Genomic DNA, 23917 nt, shown 5'->3' with positions numbered 1-23917 from the left:
ATGTAGAAACTAGATTGTAGCCTTCGGAATTCATAAAAATATTGAGTCTACTAAACTAACAAAAAAATTAAATAGGAAACGCGCTAGCAACTGCGAGATTTGGCATTTTCGACACTTCGTTTTTTAAAATGAATGACTACAGGTAATTAGGTATTCGATTACCTGAAATCATTATCGACACTTCTAAATCTTCCCTGTTCTTTAGGCAGGGCACCACGGCCAAAAATTGGTTCCAAGTAAACCCATTTTCTTTGAATTTGGTTGAGATTATGAAGATATTCATCAAGATCAGCCAAACGTGTCTCCCATAACGAAGCTTTATCAGCGAATCCTTTGTAATATGGGGAATCTTTTAGAGACTGGAGTAGACACTGATTATCGCCGACCTGAAATACGAGCACATGCATATCACTGCTTGCAGTTTATGTGAGTAATCCTGCTACATAATTTCCCTATGAGTGCGAGATCACCTGGGATGAATGGCTAGTTGCAATAGCTTTTTTAAAACGTAATGATTGTGATATATTTATTGGAAGACGATGATGATCAGTGTATGTACTTTATGGCAATAATGAGAACAGTACGCGCTTACCTGATTAACAAGATCTTTCCAATCTTTAATAATCGAAATTTCCTTGTCTGAAGAATCCATGTAAGCAGTCAATGAAAATACAGCACCAGCGCCCCACAACTCCAACTCACGTAGAGCTTCACGAATAGAAACTTCACCTTGAGCGCGACTATTTAATTCCTATACAAAAAGTACGGCATACAGTACTTACATATCAATTATATATGAAGGACCGTTTACACTTTGCTACGATGTTTTGCTTTCATTTGACATCAGGACAGATGATTATACAGATATGTTTGTTACCTTGATAGCGTCGGCATTCGCGATGATTTCATCCGCAACTTTGATGATATCTCCAAACGTCAGTTTCTCTAGTGTCGTTCCTCTCGGTAATTTTAAAAACCTAAACATGTCGAGCCAGTGATCCGGGGATAACTGTTCACCTCTCACGAATTTCAGCAAAGGATGGATGATCTAAGATGAAGTTAAAAAAGACGTAGCTGTAATCTCACACAGAAAATATAAATATAAAAATTGTTCTACACCGTTGCGCATCGGAGTAAGATACGCGATGTAGCTATGTATACCTTGTATTTGTCCACTTCTTTCTGCAACCGTACTGTCATGGTCGTTGGTTCACGATTCTTTAGTTCGTCTGTCCAGATCATGAGAAATTCTTCAAATTTATATGTATGTCCTCTGTAAAACAAAACAACAACGGTTATATATCAAGAGAGGAGTTATATATCAACAACAACGACAACAAAACTTTTTCTTGGCTCAAAAAGAAATAACGTCAAATTTTCGCCAGGATGGCAAACGAACGAATACCTACAGTAATTTAAAATTGCGAGGAAAATTACCAGACAAGGAAGACGAACATTGGTAGAGAAGTTAAATATTGTGATTCAAGCATATTATGTTACCACTGTTTTTCATGCAATATTGCTACAATTGCTAAATTTATCCGAAATATGTCGTTCGGGCACATGCATATGTATGTACTACCGTAAAATACAAAATAAAACCAACCTGAATGAAATCCAGTCTTCTTTGGTTAATTCGCCCAAACCATTATTGAACTGTTCAAACAGAATCCAATTCGACTCGTATTCTTCGATATCTGTCTTTAGTTCATTAGCCAAAGGGAATTCTGGTTCTGGAACACCGAAGTGTTTGCATTCAAAACTGTAATAGACAAAATTCGAAATGCTATTGAGAACAAGTGGGGAATCCGATAACAAAATTTATATAGCAACATGAAAAAGAAAAAATAAGTACGAAGAACTTGCGCAAAGTCCAGCTTATCTACCACAAAACAAAAATGAAGGTGTACAGTACAAGAAAATGCGAATTGATCCAAATAATGTTTTACGCACATCAATTTTTCTTTGCTTTCTTCTAATTCATTAAACTCAGCTCTCCGTTCCTTGATAGACTTCACAGCGTTGATACATGCTTCGTTGTCTCCCTCCATATCAATATCTTTCGGTTTCAACTGATGCCATCGAGCAGCAAACTTCTCCAGATTTTGCTGGAATGCATTTACTCTTGATTCAACGTTGCTTTTCATTACTTCAACCTAATAAAATAATCAAAACATCATCCATAAAGAGAATATCTTGGTTATAAAATGTTTGCGCAATTTGTTGCCATTATGCAGCACAAATCACCTCAGTCGAAGAATCGATCGCTGATCAACTCAAGGTACGAAAAATTGTAGAGAATTTTTTTTACCATAAGGATTCGGTTCAGTTTACAGAACAAATGACAATAGATTGAAAGCAATTTAATTTACCACATATATATACGTACGTAACAACATATTTGATATTTCTGGTAACATACCTGTTCTTTGATCATCAATTCATGACTTTCCATCATCAGTTCGAATTTATCCCATCTTCCTTTCAACTGACCAATCTGCTCAATTCCTTCACCAGCCGTTGACCGCAGTAATTTGTTTTGGGATTCAGCTTTCTCAAACAGTGGGTGGATCTAGTTTGTTCAAGTACACGTATATAAATAAATTACTACACTTGTTTTAGCCAATTACTGCACTTGTTTTATCGTGTATGCATAATTTCATTAAGATGTGGATCCATCTGAAGATTGGTCAGCGAAAAAATTTGCTGTGAAAAAGTAGGATTGCTGCCTATTTTTTATCAGGTCTAATATCGGCCTGAATGTGATCTTCCTATTAAATCTTACTATTGATTTAGGAAGGATCAATGCTGAACTGGACTGTGAATAATTTTAGCCACATTGGATGCAAGAGACAAACTTACTTCAGGAATTCGTTTGCTCAACTCCTCGTGTTTTGCATTTGCTAAGCCAATCTCTTCTACAGTTTGTGGTCTCGTCGATAGAGCTTCCATTCCTTCGGTGACGAAATTCTCAATGGTCTGTTTATGATTAATGATATTTCGTCTTAGCGAGTTGAGCAATGCATCAAATAACTGCTGTATGAGATCGTCAATAGTTGTCTTCACCGGCGATGTTGAAACGGTGATGCAGTCCACTTTTATAGATCTAAAAGCACATAAAGTAGAAAGTGAATAGTAGTCACAATGGCTTTTTATATGTTATGTTTTATGTTTTACGATATAATGTCTGGGTACTAATTCAGCATTCTAGCCGTGAATGTAGAAATGAAAAATGGATAGAAACGTGGATCATATCTTGTGGACCATAATGTGGATCATATTTTTGCCACGTCCTGTGTGTAGTTATGAGAAACAGTAAAATTAGGTCATATGTTTGAAAAATATGTTTCTTTTTTATTCGCAAAACATCTATTAAATTTCCTCTGTCCTCCATAATCGATTTCCCATGTCTTTTTGTTGCAAGAGATTCAACAAAATTCTTCCTAAGCTGAATGGGATTGTGTTCTTGACGTCTTGACGAACATACATCATACCCACCCGGGTAATTTCTCTGCCTCTCTTCCTTTGGCTTTGATCGCCTTAAAATTTTTCTCCCAGTCGCTAGTGGACTGAAGATGCTCATCGACCATTGCATCAATGTCGACCATGCCAAGCGTAACCCAGTCCTTAAAGTCATCCAATATCTTTGATAATCGAGTAAATAATTTTTCAGCTTTTGCGTAAACTACCGAGAATGCTGAAGCATGGTGTTCAATAAGTGGAGGATATATACTCGTGTCATCGCTCACTCCACGGAAATGAAGAGGGATTGATATGAACTTTTTCATTTCTCTGTAATATTTAGCTCGTACTTCTTCAAACGGTGGACGAAATTGCAATCTCTGTTGCCTAGATGTGAAGAACATCGTAAACATGAATTAGACAACGCAACGATGACTCAAAAGATGAAGGTCACTTAGGGTGATTTTGTCATCCCATATGAAATAGGCATTCGTATAGCTTGCTATATACGCTATATCATATCTGGTAAAATAGCTATACAATGTAAATGTGCTTTCATGAACTAGTTTGGTAAACTCGTATATTCAACACGTTATTCTGATTTCCACCGATATTGAAAGAACTACAGAGATATCAAATCTCTTGCGTTTTCTGGGAATATATGTACAGTACTGTAGCTTAGCTGATCTTACTTGAATATCAGCTCGATTTTAATTTCTGGTAGATTTTGGTTAAGAGCTACCAATCCCAACTGATATTGATGTTCCAATGCTTTATACAACTGACGATCCCAATGCATCTTCCACGGCTTCATGTTCTCAGCTTTAAAACCCTGAATATAATATAAAATAAGATGAAAGATCAGAACCAAAGACTTGTTTACCTTCTATTCGTATCAATTTAAAGACCTCCAAATCTACAGAATAAAGAAATCATCTCCCTAATATGGCATGCAACCTAATCACACCAATCTCCCAACAATATTTTTGGTTTGAAAAACATAGGTTACTATAAAACAATTCTCGACAGTATTTTACCTGTTGCACAAGATTTGCAATAATCTGCCTGATTTCCAGTAAACCTTCCTTCCATCGTGATTGTTGTCTCAACAAGTCCACGCTCATCAAGTGGATAACCTGGATATAAAAATATCAACATACAGCATTATATAGAAATGAATAAAATTTTTAATTTTCTACAATTAGTTTAATTACCCTCCAAGGTGGGACATATATATAATATAGTATAATGCAATAGCTCTAGATCTCTCCTGTCTTAACAACACTAATCCTAACCTAACCCTAAGCCTAACCCTAAGCCTAACCCTAAGCCTAACCCTAAGCCTAACCCGAACCCAACCTAACCCATTCTTGGTACCTTTTCCCCAATAACTTGATGACATTTTCTCAGCCTTCTATTCTCAGTTGTTAAACGATCAGCGGCCTTCTGCAACTTGTTGATATAGTTTTCTAGTTCGGTCGGATTGTCCCACGTGACTTGTGTCTTTTTGTCACTGCTGCGGGAATTTGACTTGGGATTTTTCACAAGCTTCTCAAACGCAAGAGCAGAATCCAACATCATGGCTTGTTGACTGGGGATCATTTGTTGATCGATGGTGTTATAAAAATGAGCCACCTGGGAACAATTATGAAGAAGTAACTATATGTACAGGGCCAGCGCTAACAAAAAATGAGCTGTTTGAACAATAAATTGCTTCTTCGTGCGCGGGAAAGACACGTTAATAGCAAAAAGAACAACGCATGAAATAATTGCACCCGATTTCTCTTGTGACGACTTTGAAACACTCTCCTGTAACGACCTAAAATACCAAAGACGGTATACCTGTTTCAAAATGACACCATGTCTATAAAACTTGTTTGCCACGTCCGCAGTCGACTGTATTTTGCCAGGTATGTTAAAACCAAGTGCAGCAAGCTGGCGAACCTCACGTATTAATGTCACCAGACGTTCGCTGTAATGAACTTTTAGCTTGCCATCGGCATGACTTAACTCCATCAGTCGACCATTTGTTTGTAAACTATTGGTAAAAATACATCGATTTTGTGGTTTCAGAATTATAAACACAAACAACTCGGGAAAGATTGCGAAGTTACAAATTATTACAAATACAAATACAAATACAAATACAAAGTATGAATTTAGCTACGTGCATATGGGACGAGTGAAAACAAGACGCGGGCAGAGTGGACGAAGGATGCGGGCTGAGTGGACGGAAGACGCGGACAGAGTGGACGCAAAATGCGGACAGAGTGGACGCAGGACGCGGGCAGAGTGGACGCAAGACGCGGGCAGAGTGGACGCAAGATGCGGGCAGAGTGGACGCAGAACGCGGGCAGAGTGGACGCAAGACGCGGACAGAGTGGATGCAGGACGCGGGCAGAGTGGACGCAGGACGCGGGCAGAGTGGACGCAAGACGCAGACAGAGTGGACGCAGGACGCGGGCAGAGTGGACGCATGACGCGGGCAGAGTGGACGCAGGACGCGGGCAGAGTGGACGCAGGACGCGGGCAGAGTGGACGCAAGACGCGGAAAGAGTGGACGCAGGACGCGGGCAGAGTGGACGCATGACGCGGGCAGAGTGGACGTAAGACGCGGGTAGCCGCGGGGTTAAGTTATTTCTTGGCAGTACTGTACACCTTTGTTTCAACACGTGCAAATCATAGCACTACAACTGTATTTATACCCATGCTCTACATATTAAAGAATAAAAATCATATTAACAGCTGGATATTTTAACAATTTTACCTCAAAGAATTGTTAGGGTTCGCAATTGAAGTTTGTATATCGTGGGACCACGACTCAAACTGTTCTCTTTGATATAACTTTAATTCGTCATGTAGGTCAGAGGCTTGTTTCGTAAAAGCCTGGAAACCAGATAAATCACCTAAAAGCTGCTCTGCCGTCTTCAGCGTTTCAGTTACCTAGCAACAGTAAAATAGTAAAACTTAACTTATCTTTTAGACATTCACGCCTGCATGCATGTGGTTTATTTTTCCGTCTGAACACTAAATGTTTAACACACACACACACACACACACACACACACACACCTTAGATTGGAGCTGGTTGACCCAAACAATACTATTAACAACATCTGGTAGATTCTTCCCCTTGGGTACCTCAGAACTTCCTCCAGAATACCCTCCACTTTTTGATGAAAAGTCTTCCTGGATACTCTTTATGTGCACTGTTAATTGACCAAGAAGTGTTTCCCTAAAACAGAATTGGAAGGTAATTCAAGGTGTTGAATATCAATACTCGGCCAGAAATCCTAATATTAACGATCAGGGTTTGTCATGAAGTTACTTTGTTTCTTTTTCGATTTGTCACTGCCAAATAGTAACAAAGTGCAATAATAATAACTGATTGTTGACCGAGCGTGAGGTCTGTACTGTGAAATATCAGACCGAGGCTTTTTACGGATCGGTCGTCAACCAATCAGAATAGAGGATTTTGAAAAGCCATATAATAATAATCATAAGTAATAATAAGTAATAATATCTATGGGAAGGCATTCATTACGACAATTTTGGAAGAACGGCGTTTTAAACAACATATGTACCTTTCCGGTGCAAGTTCCTTTTTAATACTTGATCTTTTCACCAGTTCTTTGTAACGTAGAAATTCTCGCAACAGCTATAATTATAGGAAGAGTAAGAATCCAATAGTTTAAAGGTTTTTTATATACAGCCACTGGCCACGCGATGGGAACACAAAACCGGTAAATTAATGGCAGTATACATGCATTACTAACTAAGCCACCTAAAGAGATATAAATAAGTTGTACATTTTGGGCTCATAAGAAAGAAATAATTTAATAAGCTTGGAGGAGAAAATGCCTCTCACTGCGCACACATTAAAGCAAGTACATCCTACAAGAAAGTTGGTTATTTTAATGTCAAAGTTGAATTCTTTTCACAAAAGTGGAATTCTAACACCATTTTACTCCCTGCAATAAATAATAAAATCATCTCAAACAGGCAGGTTTAAAGCAACTTTGTTCTCAAAGCACAAGAATTTATTTTCCCTAGGAATTCCAAATGGCTTTTCTAACTGTCTTATGGATTGTCTATGCTATATGGCCTAAGTAGGGAAAGAGTCTAAAAAATTGCAAAAAAATTATCTAAAAATCATTACGCGCTACGAACGTATTACACATAGACATAACTGGAGGTAAATAATAGACATAACTGGATGTAAATATGACTTTAACGCACCTGGTGGGAGTGACCGGAAAGTTGGCGAAACTGATCTCTCAATTTGCCAGCAATCTTTTGTTCGGCAGGCATCATAGCCTTCTCATACTGTGCGACTGCGGCTCGCCATAAAGGTTCTGTATATGGGTTATGATGGAGTGGATTAAGACCAGAGAATGGAAGAAATGCCTCTGATGTTTTCAGTTGTTGACACTCGGCTACACTTAGTAAATGTGTAAGTTGTTCGTGAACAGTTCGCAATGTCACCACCTTAATTAAACATTTTGACCATGATGTTTGTTAGTGACTATTAAAATATACTACGATGTTTACAGACGTAGAGAAATCCACCTCGAAAACTCGACATTATTTTGGGACCCTACGAGTTTCTCGCCCACACGAAAGAAAGCCATAAATTTGACCTAATCTTAATGGTGAGCGGCATAGCCATGAGAGACTTTGTCGTCACTGTCATAATTTGATATAACTTCCAATTAGGCCCCATTTACACGTACTACACACGCGAAGTGCGGATAAAATTTGAAACTGAATGATGAAATTTGGACTACCGAAATAGATGGTCAAAATTTCATCCGTACCAAACTTCAAATTGGGCGTAGTGTAAATGGGGCTTTATTTTATTGTGAATGGAGAAAACATAACATTTCTCGACATTTAACTAGTCGCACTAATGCTCTTGCTGAAGGGCGTTGAGAGTTTTGGTCTATATTAGAAGACACTGCCACGCTGCTCCTTTGAATGGGAAATTTCAAAAAGTTCAAAAATCAAAATTAAGAAACGACATACAGTATGAATGCTAAAAGTACCTCCTCGAGCCTTGCAGTCAACTGAACAACAATAGTCGGAGTAAACTTGTCACCTTCCCAAGGATGCAATGGAAATCGTTTCCAGAAATGAGATGTTAAAGTATCACACACAGTCGCCCAATGCTCACATACAGATATTCCTTTGCGGAGTTCATCGCGAGTCGTGACAAATGAACCAGACCAAATGTCAAGCAAACTCAGTTTTCTTTGCACATAGCGTGCTAACGATCCTGCAGAATATATGAATTAAAGGGATTTGTGATGTGATAAATAATGTAAAAGCGAGTCAAAAATTTTCGTGAGAATTTAATTGGAAATAATAGATACTGTAGAGTACAAAAAGAAAACTCTGTGTGTGTGGCTGGTTTAGACGTTCTTTGATTCTTATAAGACTTATTGAACGAAATTTAGACTTATAGTAATCCAGGTACGGTATATTTACATACTGTAGCTATATAAAAGCGCATTAACTTTCCCATGCAGGTATCCTACTCGGAAAAAACTACCTACATGTGTGAATTCAAATAGTGGAAACAACTAAAAAATTATCCAGCCATGGTAGAAACGGGGCCTTGAGTCTTGTGATGCAATTGTACGGGTAATACATTATACATTGAAACAATTGACATATGAACCTATAGGTTTCCTTAAGTTTAGACCACTGACAAAAGTGTGATTACATCAACAAACATGTACCGCCTGAAAGAGAAAGCGCTTTCCCCCCCTCTCCCCCAGATAGGACAGAGTTAGTAAGTCTTACAATTTATACCAAAAAAGCAGAAAATCGCGTTTCCGAGTCTAAATTTCTTAGCTTGTCAGGTGACGTTTGTCTGCCATCCTCTACATAAACATCTAGCTTTAAGGAGGATATCAAATAGATAATTGCACTAACCAGCCATAACCTCAAGAATATGTCTCATTCTGACTTCCAAATATGGCTTATGTTCATCCTGTTTCCATAGTTCATCCAAAATATCTTGAGTTGTTTCAAGCAACTCCAAAACATCATCAAGTTCTAAGCTATCCAAGTTACTGAATGAACGACTGACATTACCTAATAGTAATTAAAAGAGAAATAATGAATATAAATTTCCTCTGCACAATAAACAATACCTCCTATGCACAAAATGTGTTTCAAATCCTTTGGCAAAGTAATTCTTAAGGCAAAGCAGACCAAGAGAAACCACTTTTCTCACTAATGAATTTTGGTATGATAATTGAAAAAGGTATAATTTTATGTCCTGGAATGCATCTCTAACTAATAAAAATATACGTAGTGATTTAAAAAATTGATTTGAAGTTATGTGTAAATATGTGCATACAGGATTGAATGTGTTAAGCACCTATGCTTAACAGAATTTAAAATAGACACTTGCCTTTTTGGAATATTTCTTGGAAGTATGTAGCTCTTTCTCTCTCGCTCAAATCGTAACCAGACACAGCTGCATCTGACCAATATTGAAACTCATCTTCAGGTGTCAAGATCCCCCCAACATTTTCTTCACTTTCCAATGATTTCTTCTCAGTCTGAGAGTATTGCTGCTTGCGAACAACTGCAGCAAGACCTGTTTCAAGTTCACTTAGTAAGGTCTGTAACTTTGGATCGAATTTTTGACTCCAATTGTCATCTTTCAACAATAGAGGGGCATATACTTTTTGCACAGAATGATAAAATGTATCGATTGGAGAATCTAGCATGGATGATACGAACACATTCTCATGCAAGTTTTCCGGCGTAACAACAGCAGGTTGAAGTTTGAAAAATAACAATAGTTTGTCGGTAGTTGTAGTTGAATCGATATTATTACTTAGGTTAATTTTCTTCTGCTTGGCATCACATCTAGCAACTAAGATTGGGCAGTTTCCATCATCAAGGAAAGTGTTTAGCTCCTTTCGGTCATGTAGGTCTTTAAAAGCCTCGTCAGAAGACGGCAAGCCATAATGGTTTGCTGTTGTTGTTAAAACGAAGGTCTTTCTTGTATCACTAAGTGACGAACTTGAAGGCATATTTGCCGTATAATTTTTCCCTTACTCACGAACTATCAAAATACTGCTGTTTCGTGAGGTGAGAGGATTTAAAAATCATCATAAATAGCCAGGATTTCGATGTTTTGTCCTTAAAAAACCAAATTATTTTCAAACTTGCCTCAAATATTATGTTGCCATGTTGCTTAGGAACCTGATGGACATACATGTACGTAGATTGATATCAACGAATTAACAGGATATAAGAGGGTTTTGTGGGTTTCTCGTAACTGCTAAGTGTTTACAGGTATGCTGCACTGATATCACTGATATATTCCTTGAAACGCATTCTGGCGGTTGACATGATTATACTAACAAAACGATTGCCATTTCTTTAGTTTAACTTCTTATTTTTTTACAGTTTTCAATTTTCCCCGGGCTTAATAGGTTGAGATGGACATTAGGTGGTTCTTTTTTGTCGCAATGACTCGCAAAGGCTGCATGCATGATGAGTGATTGATTCCCTCAATCTCAAAGCTCGTGAGGGGGTAAAAAGATGCTGCCAGCTTACTTATATTTGTTAATATAAGTTTAGTTGCAAAACTTGCACAAGTGCAAATTTCAGTGGTCTTCTTCATCGGACGTTGGATTGTCTGTAAAAATCGCACAATTCAAAGGTATAGTCTGGCAGGAAACATTTTTTTAGCACAGCCTTTGTATTGCTTAATATCTCCCACAAAACGCAAGAAAACTTATTTGCGGAACTGAGAAGTAAGATCTTCAAGCTTTTGTTGGGGAGTATCTGAGTATGCCTAAATAGTTAAAAACTCCCTCTACAGTGCTGCATGGGATGTAAAAGTAATTTTATAATCTGATTGCCGTTTATTTTTTTAATGGAGTTTTTTACTTAGATCAGTTAGATGCTGATATAATTTTGTCATAAGATAACGATAGAGATCATTTGTAATCAGCCCCATAGTCATTGCTTAGTCGACTCTCTTCCGAATAAAGCCACCGCCGCAACCTCTTGAAAGATATTTTGTGCCAGTAGAGAAAGTGGACAATCAATTCACTGATGAAATGAAAGTCTGCCCTCGTCAGTTTTCTCTTGGAGAACTACCGGTAAACTATACATGGTACAATATTTGTATTCAAAACCACGAGTTTTCAAATTTCACTTGAAGTGATGAACATCTCCATTCTTACATGTTTTCCGATGTGAATAGATTCGATAATTCTTTTCACCGCATCTTCTGTTAAAAATGTGATTAATATTAACGAAAGACAATCCAAGCTGCTGAAGAGGAATGCATGATAATATGAGCCTCTATAAGCCCCGTTTACACTGCACTCAATTTATCGGCACTGCAATCGGTAAAATTAGTACCCGTGCCCAATTTGTTAGTGTTCAGGATACAAAAACAAAGGCCGAGCACAGATGAAATGGGCACGGGTACCCATTTTATCCGTTCCGTGCCAATAAATACATTTTTTTGAGCCCCGTTGACACTACACTCGATTTATTGGCACGGCACGGCTAAAATCGGTACCCTCGCCCATTTCATCTGTGCTCGGCCTTTGTTTTGGGAACCAATTTTATCCGTGCCGTGCCAATAAATTGAGTGTAATGTAAATGGGGCTATAACTTGCGTGGACAGCAAAAGTTCTAACTAAGTAATAGAAATAAATTTCTTATCCAGTCAGTTTAAGTGTCTTCCTTCCGCATGGCTTGTGAAACTGATGTCGTAATATTGCATGTCTCGTTCCTCGTGTTTACAAGCGATTATCTATAGGCCATAAATATTGACTGTTTTTTTTTACTTTTGTTATAAATAATTGATAGGAATAGCATTAAGGAAAAGGTTGCATCTTATTCAATATAATTGTGTTTGTGAGTAATAATGAATTAATGAACAGCTGCTGGTATTAAGTGGTTTTTTAACTATAAACTGCTTTGTGGTGTTTTGGACATTGTTCTTGTCACTTGTGTACCCGTGCACGTTTAAATTGAACTACAAAGAGAAACACTAACAGCTGTGAAAGACGAAGCCATATATTGTGCGAAGGTAGGCTATAGAATGTGAAAGATATGCTAACTATACAAATATATAGTGGATGTTTTCTCGACATGCGCGATAAGATATTTAGTACTCAAATATGTCTTATAAAGTTATATGCAAAATGAGGAAAAGGGCTGTCATGATTTTTCGGAGCCTCAAAATTTAAGGTTATTTTAACAATGTATTGATAGTACTACCGCCGTAGCTCTAACGAAGAAATAAATTTATCTAATGGTTACTATAGAACGAAATTCCAAGTATACCAAATTTAGTTTTAGCTATAAATATGTGGACGGCGGATAAAAAACCATGACGTATGTACTGCATGCATGCTGCTCTAAAAATCAAAATGCACGCGGGTATAGTGTACCAAGTTAGAAAATGACACAAATTGGCAGGCATATATGTAATCAAAGGGACAATTTCAAGGTTTTCTAAAGGTGTAGAAAAACATGCCGGGGAAAACATTATTTACTTTATTTAGCCGTGTTGAAAATAAACATTTTCTGACTATCAGATATATTGCGATAGAAGTCTAAACGCACTTTCAAAATCGGTAAACGCATTTTCAAAATATTTTATCAAAATGTTGATAGCTCTGATCAATTGCTTGCTGACGGAGTAGTTGAAAGTGTTGAAGGTTATGATAACTCAGTGATGATCCATCGAATTGTGCCAAAAAGCTACCAACTCCTCTCACGAACAGTAGCTATGTAAAAAAAGGTTATGAAACATTCAACTTTTGCGTCTCGTCGCGCGCCGATTTATGCTTCATAGGATGCCAGTCGACATACGTTTTACAAAACAAGTAATCCTGATGCATTGACATGCACTTTTGTGTATATTATTCATTCGATAAAAAGCCAAATATTAACGACAAAGAGACTATGCCACTTGCTAATTGCTAATATTGCTCATTCCTTGGAATTTTCAAGCATCTGACTCTCAACTCTACCTATAATTCAGAAATGGACCTTTTCCCTTTTAGCTTTCAAGAGCGCGATGCATGACGGTAGTTGACTATCAAGGTCAATTTGAGTTCATGTTCAGGAGCGATTTAGTTTAACAAGAGAATCGGGAAGGTCTTCTTACAAAAAAAATCGCTTCTAAAGGCCGTTTTCCACTTCAACCGTATCGTAAGGTAACTTAGCGTATTTCTTTGTTTCCGAAGTGTTCGACCATAACTAATGACTTTAAAACAAAATGGAAAACGGTCTTCAGCAGAGCGATATTGCAACTCAAAGTTGTTTGATAATCAACTACAGTCACGCATTGTTTGATAATCAACTACAATCACGCATTGCGCGCTTGAAAGCTAAAAGAGGAAAGGTCTATCATTACATTACAACGCCAACTTTATTATTTGATGCAGTGCATCATGCATTTTTGCAAAATGCGATCCTATGCGCTTTCGATCTAGGCCGAAGACATCTGCATGTCTGTCATAGACTTGTGATGATGCATATGTATGAAACAAAAGAAAGATATCACAAGATTTGACTCCAATCACATGCATGTTTTGCTTATATTAATTTTGCAAAATCGTAAAACCTATACATACACAATATACAAATGATATAGACATTAATATATCGAATACGTTTTGGCCTGCTGGGCCGTTACCATGGCAGCAGGTCCAATACTATATCTATGTCCAATACTAAGGCCGAAGGATCACGTGCTGGAAAGCATCCAAACCTCGCAAGCTGGGCTTCTCTACCTACGCTCCGCGGCCCACGCTGCCGCATGAGAAGCATCCAATCATCGCACGTCAATTGGTGAATAAAGCTGTATGTCATATAATTTGTACAGTAATTATAGCTCTTATTAAATTAAGACTGAAGGTAAAAACAGTAGAAGTTGATAAAAATTCGAGATTGTTAATTTCGGCGGCATTGTCGGTCAATTAAAGGATAAATTTGTGTATAAATTAGGCATTCCCGGTTAAAACAGTGACTATATCAGGGGATTAGTAATCATAGACCGACATAACATAGTAGGTTCCGACGATTGAACCTTATCAATTTATATCGCCATGCTTCGCCCGACACATGAAACAACAAGCCGATATAGGTCATATAAGTGAAAGGTCCAAAGGGAGAAACTGTTAGTTTGTTCACTAGAATAATGTTTCAGTGTGTTGTTGCCCTAAATAATATATTTTCTTTACTTGTTTCTTGTTAAAACTCCCGGATGGATTTAATTTGATTTGAGTAAAGCATTCTTGCTAAAAAATAGTGCGTGACAAAATCTACGAAATATTGATAGCAAAATATTGCTTTGCAAACTGGAGAATCTTTCACCCATGCAACTTTTGTTGCCTGATTGAAAAACGTGATTGAAAAATGACATGCAATGACGTGATTTTGATCGGTTTCATTTGACAAGAACATTGTCTCTCGCATTTTACTGAGCATTTTTTGTTCTGAGAATTTTCCTTTCCGGCACAGCTATTCTTTGGCAACTGCATGTTGCCCCGCGTCTCCGTGCAGATTATAGCATTAGTTACGCAGATTTTGCATAACAATAGTTGTACTTAAGACTGGATAATCGTTGCTAATGGCCGATAACAGATAAATTTCGAAAAGTTGTTGCTTATGTTGGCCATGGCTACGAAAGCCTAATGACGCAGCTAATGTTAAAACTCGAAAATGACGAAATGAAATGTGATTTTTCTTACCCCCTATTTAGACCCTCTCCCCACGTAAAACGTTTTGAAAACGGAGGATTTTTTCTCTGGAGAGCGTTTTTGAAAACCTCCGTTTCGGTTGCCGAAAACGACGGTTGCGTGCATGTGGATGTAAGGCCAAAACGGATAAAAAAACCTTCGTTTTTAAAAATATCCGGATACGTGTGGACGGGGCCTTAATCAGTCGTAGATTCATAGATTGCGCACATACACCAGAGGTTTTCGAGAATCTAGCACGTGGATTGCAATTTACTTTAGAGAGGACATTCACCTGCCTGCAATTAATTGAAGCAAAGCCGGTTGCGATATCATTTTGATATTGACGTTCAGTATGTTCTGATAGACCAGATAAAGAGTTTGTGCATATAAACTGCAGAAATTCATAACATTTTATCTGCAGCACGAGCTTGCTATATTGGACAAAGGTGTTGAAAACATCTCGATGGAACGGATCTGGTTTTTTCGCATGTTCTTTCTCTTTGCCTGCTGGAGGACTGGAACATCTGAAGGTTTGTGTATGCTATGAAAGTAGCTAATATACTGGGCGTTTTAGTAGAAATTAGCATGGTTAATTGAATTGCATATTAATTTTACTAAGTTGATGTACCGTATGTAGCTGGGTAGTTTGTGCAACATTCTATAGACTTATGGCCTTCTTAGAATTTCATCGCCATTTTTGGACCGCCCGCAAAATACTAAACATGTAGAACCATGCAATCAAATCTTTATCCATTTTAATCATGTGAACACGCAAACCGACTGATTTGAGCACGATCCCAAATTCGTCGCGGTTCCGTGGGGGAAATAGATAACTTTTTCCTGGAATATCTTCCAGTTTTTAGATTTTTAATAATTCTGAAACTTTAGGAGGAGGCAAAATGCCATGCATGTTAATAAAACAGCGTAATAGTCTTTTACTTGGATTAACAGTCAGAGTCAAAGGAAAAAAATTACTGAGACAAGAGTATAAAGATTTTCTCTTTTGCCAGTTCATTTCGTATAATTTTAGTGAGAGTTTTCAAATACGAGACCAAAATTCTTCTCATATTTCATCTTCAGTTTACGATGGTATTTACGGATCCACGCTTGTGGTTAAACCGATGCCAACATATGAAATTAAACATGGGATCCTCATCCAAACACTGCCACGGTATGATGACTGCGAGGATTCTGCCTTCAAGTATACGTGGAATGGTTCCCATTTCCTGATTGGTCCAGCGTTAACTAGCTACACGGGAGAGTATGTTATGAGATTGCAAAACAACTCAAATATTTGGGAAAATCGATCTCTTTCGATCATTATAAGTAAGTCTAAACTGCTATGCTTTAAATTTTCCAATGATGGGAATGATTTCAAATCCTTCAAATGTTAATCCTTCCTAAAACGGATGTTACAGGAAACGAGTCTTAAATTCTGTCAGTTTTTTATGCATATCAGTTCATTTTTAGCATATGCATATTCATTCATATCAAACAGATTTTTATCTTGAAGTAAAGAAGAAAGATCGGACTTCAATATTTCCTGAAAATACAACAGAGTCAACGAAGATCAAACAATACAAAATGTGAAATAAATACAAGCGGTTTAGGCCCGAATTGTACCCGGCGAATCAAGCGGCCATAAACACAGAGTTAACAAAATATTTTAGCAAGCTATGCCTTCAGTAATGAATATTGAGCTTACTTTCGAGAACCATGGCTATTTTGAGGTTAAAAACCATCTAGGATTGTTTCAAAACATCAGAGAATATAAAAACATACTATTTTCTCACTAACCATAATCGAATATAGCGTTTTCCGTTATTCTCGACCATAGCCAAATATACCATATTCCGGTATACTCGACCATGGTAGAATATACTGTTTTCCGGTATGCTCCAACCTCGTACTCAGGGCATTTTGCCTCCACATTGGGAAGTCGGCGAAAAAGGCCCTGGCAACGGCTGGTCACGTCACACCCTGAATTTGAGGTTGTTGTGTTATAGTTTATTTGCTCCGATGATAATATATAAATAATCTAAATAATCTTCTATAAGCTCGAATGAGCCGAAGACTGACCCGCGAAGAAGGACGTTCTTCCAAATTCCTAACACAACAACCTCAGATTCAGAGTGTCACGTGACCAGCCGATGCCAGGGCCTTTTTCGCCGACGTCCCAATGTGGAGGGAAAATGCCCTGGGTACGAGGTTGGGTATACTCGAATATACCGGAAAACGGTATATTTGACCATGGAGGAATATATCGTTTTCCGGTATGCTCGACCATGGTCGAATATTTTGCACATAATTTATTCAAACGTATTCTACATTTTTAGAAACAATGCCACATGTCAAGTCACGGAACGTTATTATTGATCAAGGAGATTCAATAAATTTGACCTGTACCTACCGGAGTAACTGCAAACTTGAAGCAATGTGGACAAAAAGTATAGATAATCCTAATAGCCTGCGTCCAACTGAAGAGAAAATATTGGCGAACAACACCAAATCCCTAATGTACATTCTTATTGACGCTGAAAAGTACTTTGCTGGACGATATTCGTGCCTTTTAGAACTTCCACCACCTCTGCTTAGCTCTACGAACTTAAATCTGGAAGTAAAAGGTATAACAAACAAGAGTAGCCAAATCGATGTAGTATCCACACGTCGTGTATTCACTGTGTACTGTGTCCAGGCCTGCCGATTTGAAATTAAATAACCAACACTGCAACACAAACCTCAAAGCTTAAGATCATTGACCAGGGGCGTAGCGGGGCCACCCCCAGATTTTACCGACGATCACGTGGCACTTGAAGCGTGTCTGAAGAACATATATGGGTGATATAGCCTTTTAGTCGGTTGCCGGTTGATGTAAGGTTGAATTAGTATATATCAATTAAAAATTAAGATAAATTGTTTAAGTAACTAAATACAGTGTATGCAAACATTATCCACTAGTAAAAACTTCGAGAATCTGTTCTATCACTTTAAAAACGATTTATCAACAGACGAGTGAGACGACTTGTCAAATTACCTCAAGCAACTAAGCTAGTGAAGCACAAAATTTTACTTTTTATCTACCACCTTTAACCCACCACCTTGCCATAACTGGGGGGTAGCAATTTTGCTTTTTTACAGGATCGTTCCCGACGATTGATTGAAGGGAGAGGGACGAATTCATTTGATCACATACCGTAAAAACCTGCTGCTCATCATGCATCGACACCTAATAGTGAAATTTGTACAATTAACTGAATACATTATTTTGTACTATAGTGATAACATAGTAATGGCAATAGTTACTATATTTTATATTTTTAACGGTTTATAATTTTTAGATTGGATGGATCTAAACGTTGAGAAAAGCAACGTTTCAAAATGGTTTGAAGAAAATCAAAATGCTACAATTCAGTTCAGTATTTTTGGTTCTCCTCTGCCTAGTCTGACATGTGTGGACGGAAGAAAAGGGAAAATTGTTATTTTCTGCTCCAAAAAGCAGATGAATGAAATTATCTACGCAGAAGAAAGTAAACCATGCATATCTAAGAATGGAAGGTACACACTCTCTTCGCAAAACCCTCAAACAGAGAAAGTTAAATTTTCCATTTCAAAAGTAAATCTCGAAAGAGATAATGGTGTGATTACTTGCCACCTGAAGAATTCAAAAGATCAACAGCAAATGCTTCTTCTCGCCGTAAACATTAAAGGTTTGTTCATTTGAATTTAGACGTAATATGTCCGCTTTCCCGGCTTATTTATTTACGAATTTCGAGCGAGTGATCGAGTGAGAGAATTTTACTTACCGAAGAGTCTTTTATATAAAGTTATTAATGGAGTGCTACGGCGGTGCGTTTATTTCAGCTCCTACTTTACTCTTTGTATTATGAAATGTTACGACAGTACGACAAAGGTCCGACGCCTTATATAAGTATTGACATTTGACAATCACCTGACTTTTCTGAATAACATGCAGACACACAAACAACTAGCTCACAAAATGAGACTCTCTTCGCATTTAAACAGAATAACTTCAAAATAAACTTAGCAGCACGATAATGCATCTTTTTTTATTATTCTTTTTCCATGATTATGCCACTACCGCACAAACCCCTGAATTTTTAGTTAAATCGCAAATAACTTTGATGCTGCGATGCCGGATAAATCTGTTTCTGAAAATTGAAAATCGCATCGCGTTTCCGAGATGCTTTCTATAATCTGCAATCTTAAATTTTCATTTTTTCTAGTTCTATCTGATGTAAAGATAGCCATCAAAAATGAACAAAATCGCAGCTTTATACATTGCGTTGTTAGAAGCAATCCACCACCGGAGTTCTCTTGGGAAAAATGCGGCATCGACAACACAACAAGATGTGAACCCATAAAGAAGATGTTTGTGGCAAAGAAGAGAGTTGGTAATCAATCTCATACATACATGAGTAGTATACTGCTTGATACAACCCACGACCACATCACTCATTGTATCGCAAAGAACTCATTCTGGAGTAGAAAAATACCGTACGTCTACAGATCTGTTGGTGATAATAATGAAGGTAACTTTATTGTTTAGAAGTATACATGCATTACGTAATCATGCGTGCGTGAATTAAGAGCTCGGGGGGAGAAAAAGAATTCTTGTTTTGATTGAACTCTAAAAGCCAAGGCGAGCGCTCCAATTTACTAGTAAATTTACGATTTGAGGATGCTGTATGATTCCATGTATCAACATTACCCATCAACGACCGTTTAAAGAATCTTGAAATTTGGAAGTGTATGAAAGTTTTACTTTCATCTTTCACTTGAACATCACTCTCACGTCAATTTTGTTCAAAGTTCTGACTATTCAACAACAATCTTTCAGTTCCAACTGTCGACCACAAAAGCAACAAGAATAATATGTTCATTGCTATTGGCTGTGTTTTATTATTACTGTCCTTCGTGGTTGTCACTTCATTGGTCCTCTACGTGAGGGAACGCACTCGAAAGAGAACGTACAAAAGATTTTTCTTGGAAGGCAATAACTATACGGTAGACTCTACAATAATATATACCTGCATGCATGCAAGTGCATTTTACAATGCATTATAATCTTTTTTAATTTGCACACACTAGCTGCATGTATGCATGTTTCAGTGCTGCCTGGTTGCGCAATTCCAATTAATGCTCAAGAACGATTTTGCGGCATATCCGCCTACAATGAGTAGCTAGATTGAGATTGACTCGTAGTCATTCGGTCAAAGTGAATAAACAGTATTACAACACACTGTTTCGGCAAATAGCCACATGAAGGAGCTGAGAATATTGACTATAATAGCAGCAAAATATTAATTGATCGGGCAAAGAATATTATCCATAAAACTAGAAGAATTGTCCTTTGACTAACACTTACAGAGCGGATTCCTGCATTTTTCATTTTTGCATAGATTGATCCAATGAAGACGCTAAACGAACAAATGCACGATCTTTCTTATGATGAAGATTGGGAATTTCCTTACATGTATCTGAAGTTCAATGAACTTATTGGTTGTGGAGCATTTGGGAAGGTATATAAAGCAAAAGCGTACGGCATTTGTTTGATGAACTCCCGAGATAAGAGCACACAAGCCAAGAAACAAAGGAAGCAGCTAAATAAGGCACGAAACAAGATGAAACTGGCTCATTATAAAGAAAACGAGTGCATGACTGTTGCTGTGAAAACAACTAAAGGTACATGCATATAGCGAAGTTAATAAAAATAGGGTACGTAAAAAATTCTTCTTTCTTTCAAGACATGTGAAAGCTTAGCCGGGGGTAGAGTAAATTGCCACCGTGCCTCTAAAAAAATATCGTGGAAGTTAGAGTAAGAATTGATTATGCGAATGTTTATATGCTATATCTTTTACCTCTCTGGGGTCGGCTGTATTAAGCCCGTTTAGCTTAAACGGTGGATAAGTCAAAATTAAATAACACTCTTATCTCTTAAATGAGCCAACTTGAATATCATGCACTGAATATGTAGTTGCAAACATGATCGTTCATCGTTATATTAAATTTTAAAAACATTTAGTTCGCCTGTTGAATAAAAGGGCAGACTTGCTTTCTATTTTGAACTTATCCACCGTTTAAGCTAAACGGGCTTGATACAACTGGCCCCTGGTGAGATCGTATCAAATCAAACAGACAAAAGGTTCTGATGAATTGCTGAATCTTTTATACTTACTTAGTCATAGTCATGTTTTTGCTAGATAATCCTAAAATCAACGACATTCGAAACTTAGCTGGTGAACTAAAGATGATCATCCATATAGGACAACATGAAAACATCGTGAATGTTCTTGGAGCATGCACTAAATATCCCAAACTTTATATGATTATTGAATACTGTTCAAATGGGAGCTTGCTAGAGTTTGTGCGAAAAAGAAGAGAAATATTCCAACCATCATGGTTCAAAGAGGATTTTGCATCAAAGGAAAGACTTACTTTCGCAAATTTGGTCTCAGCTGCAATTCAAATATGCAATGGAATGAAATTTCTTGCCTCTAAAAAGGTACAGTCAATCCCGATAAAATTACATTTTTGTGCCTCAGATTTATCTGGGTGAAAGTATTATGACCGTTTATACTCTCCCATGAAAATGTATTTGTTCGTTTTCAGTGCATTCACCGTGATCTTGCTGCGCGTAATGTTTTAGTTTCGGATAGTTACGTGATGAAAGTTGCAGATTTTGGTTTGGCAAGGGAAGTGTTCGATAGTGACAACTATGTATCTAACACGCAAGCATATCTTCCAATTAAATGGATGGCACTGGAGTCTTTATTGGAAAAAGTGTACACAGAAGAAAGTGATGTGTAAGCTAAGTAATAAATAGTAATGATTACTTCGAAGGAAAATGAAATTTAAGGCAAATCAGTATGTCTTATATGATTGACTGAGCAGAGCAGAGCAGAGCAGAGCAGAGCAGAGCAGAGCAGAGCAGAGCAGAGCAGAGCAGAGCAGAGCAGAGCAGAGCAGAGCAGAGCAGAGCAGAGCAGAGCAGAGCAGAGCAGAGCAGAGCAGAAAAACAACAAAGGGGCGATCTTGTAATTTACTTCAATCACTTTCAGCTGGTCCTTCGGTATTTTGCTTTGGGAAATGTTCACACTTGGCCAAACACCGTATCCTTCTATTCCTGTTCAACAACTTGTAGCTTTACTCAAAGATTGTTTGAGGATGGAAAAACCTGATCATTGTCCAACTGAAATTTACCTCACAATGCTGGAGTGTTGGAATGAAAATCCAAAAAATCGTCCCACTTTTGAATTGCTTTTTGCTAAACTTAGGGAGCTTTTACAAGCAAATATTATTGAGGTAAATATCATTAAGGTGACTCGATTGGAATAAATTATGGGAAAGTAGATATTTTCGTCGTTTGACAGTGTAGATTTGTCCTTCATCAGTTTTAGGTCTTTGCACAGTCCATTGGTGTCAATAGCGACTATGGAGAAGTTCAGTGACCCTTTTTAGTAGAGTTTGTGTTTCTGGACTGAAATTACTTTTTCTAAAAAATGCAAATTTATGCAAAATTGATTTTCGAAAACTACAAAAACATAGATTTTTTCCAGGTTGTAAACTCCGGTGACAAATGCTTTTTACTGAGTAATCAAGAGTTGCGCAATGACGTAAAATGAAGAACAATTCTTTATTGTCAAAGTTTTAAAGGGAAAAAATATGCTTCATAATTTATTCTTCACGAGTCAGTATATTATCAAGATCGACAGATAAGAACATCAATATCTTGTTTTATTCAGAATTCAAGAATTGACATGGATAACAATTGGGACAAAGACAAAGTTGTTTGCACAGAAACCGACATCCTTCACTGCTGAAGTCAGTCGTCCATACTCAAAGAAGTATGTTTCTAATAATCAGCCCACAATACAGTTATATATGAAAGCTGAAAAATGCGAAAAATAACGTTAACTAAAATTTTGATCATGCAAGTAAATGTAAATCCAATTAGTTGCAGACTTGCAGTTAGTTCTAACTGAAGCAGAGGCTGAGAAATAATGTGCTCCTTTTAAGACTTTAACAATGAATAGTTTTTTAGCCTAGCTTTCTAAGAAAAGTTTTTAGGTTATACCCATAAAGAGGTAGTTCAACCTACGAGTTAGTTGGGAGTTCTGGTTCGATAGAACGTTCAAGAGGTTTCTCTCGAACACTGATTTCGTAAACCGAATATTATTAAGTACATATATTTATTTTGGCGTACAGCCGATCTTATATCTTCATAGGAGGCATATTAAATAATTTATAATTATCTGCTTAATTAGCCTTTCCCACAATGACGAAATGCCGCCATTTTTGGGATACTTTTTTTCAAAACCTGTCTTTAAATCTAGGCTGAATTTATTCTTCAAATGGTGTGCTGATTCTAAAAAAATACTTTTTGTGTTGTTATAATTTTTAAGAAAATTGATTCATCGGCAATCTACTAAGAACGTTAAGTGGGAAGGACAAAGGATCTCTGAAGTATCACTTAAATATGCCTGACCGGTACTGACTCTTAAGTTTGAATTGAAAGGAATGCGAGCCGCGAGTCAATCAGTGCGGGTATATGGCTAGACTTGCCAAAAGACTACAGGCGTTTGCTCAAAATTATAGTTTAGGGTGGAATCGCTAAATGCACACTTTGAACAGGGGAATTAAGCGTTCAAATGTTAACCAAAATTACATGCTGTATATCTCATCTTAGATGCACTTAA

The 23917-nt window shown here is 37.4% G+C and overlaps 3 protein-coding genes across 3 annotated transcripts in view; 2 read left to right on the top strand and 1 right to left on the bottom strand.

The window, feature by feature from the left end:
• The window catches only part of LOC114530192 (cytoplasmic dynein 2 heavy chain 1-like), a 31939-nt gene extending 21269 nt beyond the window's left edge, over nucleotides 1-10670 (bottom strand). Inside the window, exons 1-20 of the mRNA XM_028551771.1 lie at nucleotides 9884-10670; nucleotides 9400-9561; nucleotides 8508-8737; nucleotides 7702-7950; nucleotides 7047-7120; nucleotides 6535-6697; nucleotides 6230-6405; nucleotides 5305-5500; nucleotides 4840-5097; nucleotides 4500-4598; nucleotides 4155-4294; nucleotides 3499-3849; nucleotides 2863-3106; nucleotides 2423-2572; nucleotides 1954-2156; nucleotides 1607-1762; nucleotides 1162-1273; nucleotides 878-1048; nucleotides 593-751; nucleotides 163-386 (exon numbers count right to left, since the gene is read on the bottom strand). Coding sequence (XP_028407572.1) covers nucleotides 163-386; nucleotides 593-751; nucleotides 878-1048; nucleotides 1162-1273; nucleotides 1607-1762; nucleotides 1954-2156; nucleotides 2423-2572; nucleotides 2863-3106; nucleotides 3499-3849; nucleotides 4155-4294; nucleotides 4500-4598; nucleotides 4840-5097; nucleotides 5305-5500; nucleotides 6230-6405; nucleotides 6535-6697; nucleotides 7047-7120; nucleotides 7702-7950; nucleotides 8508-8737; nucleotides 9400-9561; nucleotides 9884-10514 — 4148 coding nt within the window. The 5' untranslated portion in view covers nucleotides 10515-10670. The remainder of the gene's footprint in view (nucleotides 1-162; nucleotides 387-592; nucleotides 752-877; nucleotides 1049-1161; nucleotides 1274-1606; nucleotides 1763-1953; nucleotides 2157-2422; nucleotides 2573-2862; nucleotides 3107-3498; nucleotides 3850-4154; nucleotides 4295-4499; nucleotides 4599-4839; nucleotides 5098-5304; nucleotides 5501-6229; nucleotides 6406-6534; nucleotides 6698-7046; nucleotides 7121-7701; nucleotides 7951-8507; nucleotides 8738-9399; nucleotides 9562-9883) is intronic.
• Nucleotides 10671-16278: 5608 nt separating this feature from the next.
• LOC114530856 (platelet-derived growth factor receptor alpha-like) lies at nucleotides 16279-21040 on the top strand. Its single transcript, XM_028552448.1, has 7 exons — nucleotides 16279-16526; nucleotides 17537-17824; nucleotides 18539-18907; nucleotides 19445-19750; nucleotides 20059-20225; nucleotides 20621-20740; nucleotides 20966-21040. The coding sequence occupies exons 1-7, from the start codon at nucleotides 16322-16324 to the stop codon at nucleotides 21038-21040; spliced, it is 1530 nt and encodes a 509-aa protein (XP_028408249.1). The 5' UTR covers nucleotides 16279-16321.
• A 602-nt stretch (nucleotides 21041-21642) lies between these two features.
• LOC114527755 (fibroblast growth factor receptor 3-like) lies at nucleotides 21643-23398 on the top strand. The gene is made up of 4 exons (XM_028549451.1): nucleotides 21643-21723; nucleotides 21831-22024; nucleotides 22280-22523; nucleotides 22964-23398. The coding sequence occupies exons 1-4, from the start codon at nucleotides 21700-21702 to the stop codon at nucleotides 23039-23041; spliced, it is 540 nt and encodes a 179-aa protein (XP_028405252.1). The 5' UTR covers nucleotides 21643-21699; the 3' UTR covers nucleotides 23042-23398.
• Nucleotides 23399-23917: the final 519 nt, after the last annotated feature.

Source organism: Dendronephthya gigantea, unplaced genomic scaffold (genome assembly GCF_004324835.1).
Source record: "Dendronephthya gigantea isolate DGI-Jeju-01 unplaced genomic scaffold, DenGig_1.0 000001F, whole genome shotgun sequence".
Taxonomy (NCBI): Eukaryota; Metazoa; Cnidaria; class Anthozoa; order Malacalcyonacea; family Nephtheidae; genus Dendronephthya; species Dendronephthya gigantea.
The sequence above is the reverse complement of the archived record's forward strand: the minus strand, read 5'-3'. Positions and strand labels throughout refer to the sequence as shown.

Bases quoted from the DNA above. Each gene is read 5' to 3' on its own strand.
- LOC114530856 (XM_028552448.1), top strand. From the start codon at position 16,322: ATGCCAACATATGAAATTAAACATGGGATCCTCATCCAAACACTGCCA. The intron at 16,527-17,536 runs GTAAGTCTAAAC...CTACATTTTTAG, and splicing joins ATCTCTTTCGATCATTATAA to AAACAATGCCACATGTCAAG. The intron at 20,741-20,965 runs GTATATAAAGCA...CTTTCTTTCAAG, and splicing joins GTTGTGGAGCATTTGGGAAG to ACATGTGAAAGCTTAGCCGG.
- LOC114527755 (XM_028549451.1), top strand. From the start codon at position 21,700: ATGAAATTTCTTGCCTCTAAAAAG. The intron at 21,724-21,830 runs GTACAGTCAATC...GTTCGTTTTCAG, and splicing joins AATTTCTTGCCTCTAAAAAG to TGCATTCACCGTGATCTTGC. The intron at 22,025-22,279 runs GTAAGCTAAGTA...AATCACTTTCAG, and splicing joins TACACAGAAGAAAGTGATGT to CTGGTCCTTCGGTATTTTGC.